The 3,727-nt window shown below is 33.5% G+C and overlaps 1 protein-coding gene across 1 annotated transcript; it reads right to left on the bottom strand.

Moving 5' to 3' along the window:
- Positions 1-2,162: 2,162 nt before the first annotated feature.
- On the bottom strand, positions 2,163-3,241 carry LOC129039131 (histone-lysine N-methyltransferase SETMAR). The gene is given in 2 exon segments (XM_054492618.2): positions 2,163-3,094; positions 3,097-3,241. Coding segments are annotated over 2 exon segments (1,077 nt in total).
- Between the last annotated feature and the right edge of the window lie 486 nt (positions 3,242-3,727).

The following is a 3,727-nucleotide window of genomic DNA, read 5'->3' on the forward strand; positions in this document are numbered from 1 at the left end:
GAAACCAAACTATAGTGAAATGAAAACATAACCATGTTTTCACAAAGCTTAATATATGTCCAGCTCATAGATCCTATTTATTTAAGAGATTTACTACACTAAGTACTTTCAATATTCTTTACATAATCAATTTGCACTTTCCCGCTGTCATTGCCTTTTAATTTTAAGTAATTCCAAATTTTATTAACTTTATCTAATTATTAAAAACTAGAATGAACTGTATATTATAAGGGTGGTAAGATATTTGTATTCTTGAATGTAAAATGTAATATATTTTGGGCTTGGCACATATAACCAGCAAGCAAAAATGTTGGTGATTAACTCAAGTTATAAGGAATTAAATTAAATGACCTTTCTTGTGTTCCCAAATATATGTTGTTTAACTTTCTGACAAGTGATGTTATCTAGAATATCAAGAGAAGACGAAGTTTGATTGAGAAAGTAAAAAGCCAGCTGGAAGTTGAAGGTTGCACATTATGCACAATTGCTTGACTCCTCTTATGTTCACATGGACTGAAACAAGGGAATATTTGTAACTCCAATACTCAGGAGTGGGCTTGGCACGTAGATGATACCCAAAGACTGTTGCTCAATAAGAGCTGTTAATGAATTTTTATTTTTGTTTTGTCAGAAAGGTAACTGAATTTGTAAATATGAATTACAACTTCTCTTCTTAATACTAACAGATTTGTTGTACATAGGAAGTTAAATTGGTTGTTAAACTTTTACAAATTATTTGTTTATGGACTTGAAATTTAAATTTCTGATTATATTATATTATGCAAATAAAAATAGTGATAAAAATAAAATATTGAACCTAGAGAAAGCTATTAAAAAGTCCATTGTGGAAGTTAGTTTTTAAAATGTTCATAGGATAAATTTTTTTAAATTAAACAAAGATTGTGAACTTTAGCAATGTTATCTATTTTCCAGAATTCTGTTTGATTTAAATTGTAAGACATATTTTTACAGTATCATTTGCTATATGCTATGTATGAAAAGAAATATTATTACCTATATCAGATTCTAGCATGATTAGCGACTCTTATTTGTATGCCACGTACATTCACACATGATCTCTGGGACTAGAACTTCAAAAGGAAGTCTAAGGGGCATGGAAAACAGTGGTCTTCTCAGCTAATCTCCCAAAGTACAGAGCAGAGCATAAAAAAAAAATGTTTCTCATGGAAAAAAAATAATTAAATTATATTTAAAGAAAGTGTAGTTCACATCATTGTCATCTGGTGATGCTGATGTTTGAGAAAATTGTTTTGTTTTCACCTGATTAAATACTACAGCTTTGCCAAATAAGAGGATTTAGCCAAAGATCCAAGATATGGAACATCTGAAGCACCAGTTTCTCAGCTGAATATGACAGAAATCGATTCTATATTTTAAAAAATAACTTTATATAACAAATTATTTCCATCTATAAGATGCACTTATTGCAAGTAAAGAACTAGCTTTTAACACAACAGTAGAGTTGTGCAACTATCACAAACATCAAGTTTTAGAACATTTCCATTACCCCCAAAATTTATTCTGCCCATTTGAAGTGAATTCCTGTTCTCACCTCCAGTCTCAGGCAACAACTGATCTTAGTCTGTCTCTACAGATTGGCCTTTTCTGGGAAATTCACGTAAGTTAAATCATACAGCATATGTCTTTTATGACAGACTTCTGTTGCTTAGCAAAATATTTTTGAGATAATTCATACTGTGCTATGCTTCAGTACTTTACTCTTTTTCATTGCTGAATAACATTCTGCTGGACCAATAAGCTATAGTATGCTGATGGACATTTAAATTGTTTCCAGTTATGGTATTAAGAATAATGTTTCCATGAGCATTAACATCCAAGTTTATTTGTGGAAATATATTAATTTAATTTTTTTGGTTGGATGCCCAAGAGTGAAATTGGTAGACTGTATGGTAAATGTTTAACTTTTTAAGTAGATGCCAAAGTATTTTCCAAAATGGTTGTGTCAGTTTACTTAATGAGTAGCAACATTTAAGGACTCCAATCTCCCCACATCCTCACCAACACTTCTCATTGTCTATCTTTTTGATTATAGCCATCACAGAGGGTGGAAAGTAGCAGGGCATTTTCGGTTTTGGACTGCGAATTTTAAATCATTATAATTAGGCTCAAGCACATCTTTATTAATCAAAATAAGAACGATTACAATCAACACATTTTTGCCAACAAGCAATCAGTTTGTTTATTCATGTAGTGTAAAATTCTGTACTTTGGGATTCGACAAACTCTTGGAAAGCATTTTTTGCATGCTGCTGGTTGTGGAAGCATTTACCCTGCAAAAAATTGCCGAGATGCTTGAAGAAGTGGTAGTCGGTGTGCAAGAGGTCAGGTGAATATCACAGATGAGGCAAAACTTTGTTGCCCAATTTGTTCAACTTTTGAAGTGTTGGTTGTGCGTTGTGTGGTCAGGTGTTGTCGTGGAGAAGAATTGGGCCTCTTCTGTTGACCAATGCCAGCTGCAGGTGCTGCAGTTTTCGGTGCATCTCATCGACCTGCTGAACATAGATCTCAGATGTAATGGTTTAGCCAGGATTCAGAAAGCTGTAGTAGATCAGACTGGCAGCAGACCACCAAACAGTGACCATGACTTTCTTTGGGTGCAAATCTGGCTTTGGGAAGTGCTTTGGAGCTTCTTCTCGATCCAACCACTGAGCTGCTGGTCGCCCGTTGTAACGGTTGTTGTATAAAATCTACTTTTCATTGCACATCAAAGTCCGATTGAGAAATGCCTCATCATTGTTGCACAGAATAAGAGAAGACATTTCAAAATGATGACTTTTTTGATTTTTGGTCAGCTCATGGGGCACCCACTTATTTAGCTTTTTCACTTTTCCAATTTGCTTGAAATGCCGAACAACCATAGAATGGTTGATGTTGAGTTTTTTGTTAACTTCTCGTGTGGTTGTAAGAGGATCAACTTCAATGATTGCTCTCAATTGGTTATTGTCAACTTCTGATGGCCAACAACTGCGCTTCTCATCTTCAAGGCTCCCATCCCCTTTGTAAAGCTTTCTGAACCACCACTGCACTGTACATTCATTAGCAGTTCCTGGGCAAATGCGTTGTTGTTGTTGCACGTTGTCTCTGCTGCTTTACGACCCATTTTGAACTCAAATAAGAAAATCACTCAAATTTCCTTTTTGTCTAGCATCATTTCCAAAGCCCAAAATAAATGTAAAATAAACAGCAAGTACGAAGTCATTAGCACAAAAGAATAAAGTGAGAAATGCACATTGAAATGATGTATAACATAACCACATTTATTTAAGAATGTATTCCAATATCAAATGACAAATTTCAACAATGCAAAAACCTCAATTGCTTTTGCACCAACCTAATATATGTATCCCTCAAACAACTAACCATACTTAGCATCTCTCAGTGTGCTCACTGCCCATTTTTATATCTTCTTTGAAGAAGTCTCTCTTTAAATGTGTTTTTTAAAGCAATTTTCTTGTTAATATTTAATTACAGTTATAGGAATTTTTATATATTCAAGATATAAGTGCTTTATTAGAAATATGACTTGCAAGTAATTTCTCCCAGTCTGTAGTTTATGTTTTCACGTTCTTATCAGTAAATTATTAATTCTTTGTTATACAAACATAAACAAATTTTATTAATCTAACAAGTAGAAGTAACTTGGAAGTCATACTTGCAATATTAAGGAGAACTTACTGTTTCAACC

Source organism: Pongo pygmaeus, chromosome 5 (assembly GCF_028885625.2).
Source record: "Pongo pygmaeus isolate AG05252 chromosome 5, NHGRI_mPonPyg2-v2.0_pri, whole genome shotgun sequence".
NCBI lineage: Eukaryota > Metazoa > Chordata > Mammalia > Primates > Hominidae > Pongo > Pongo pygmaeus.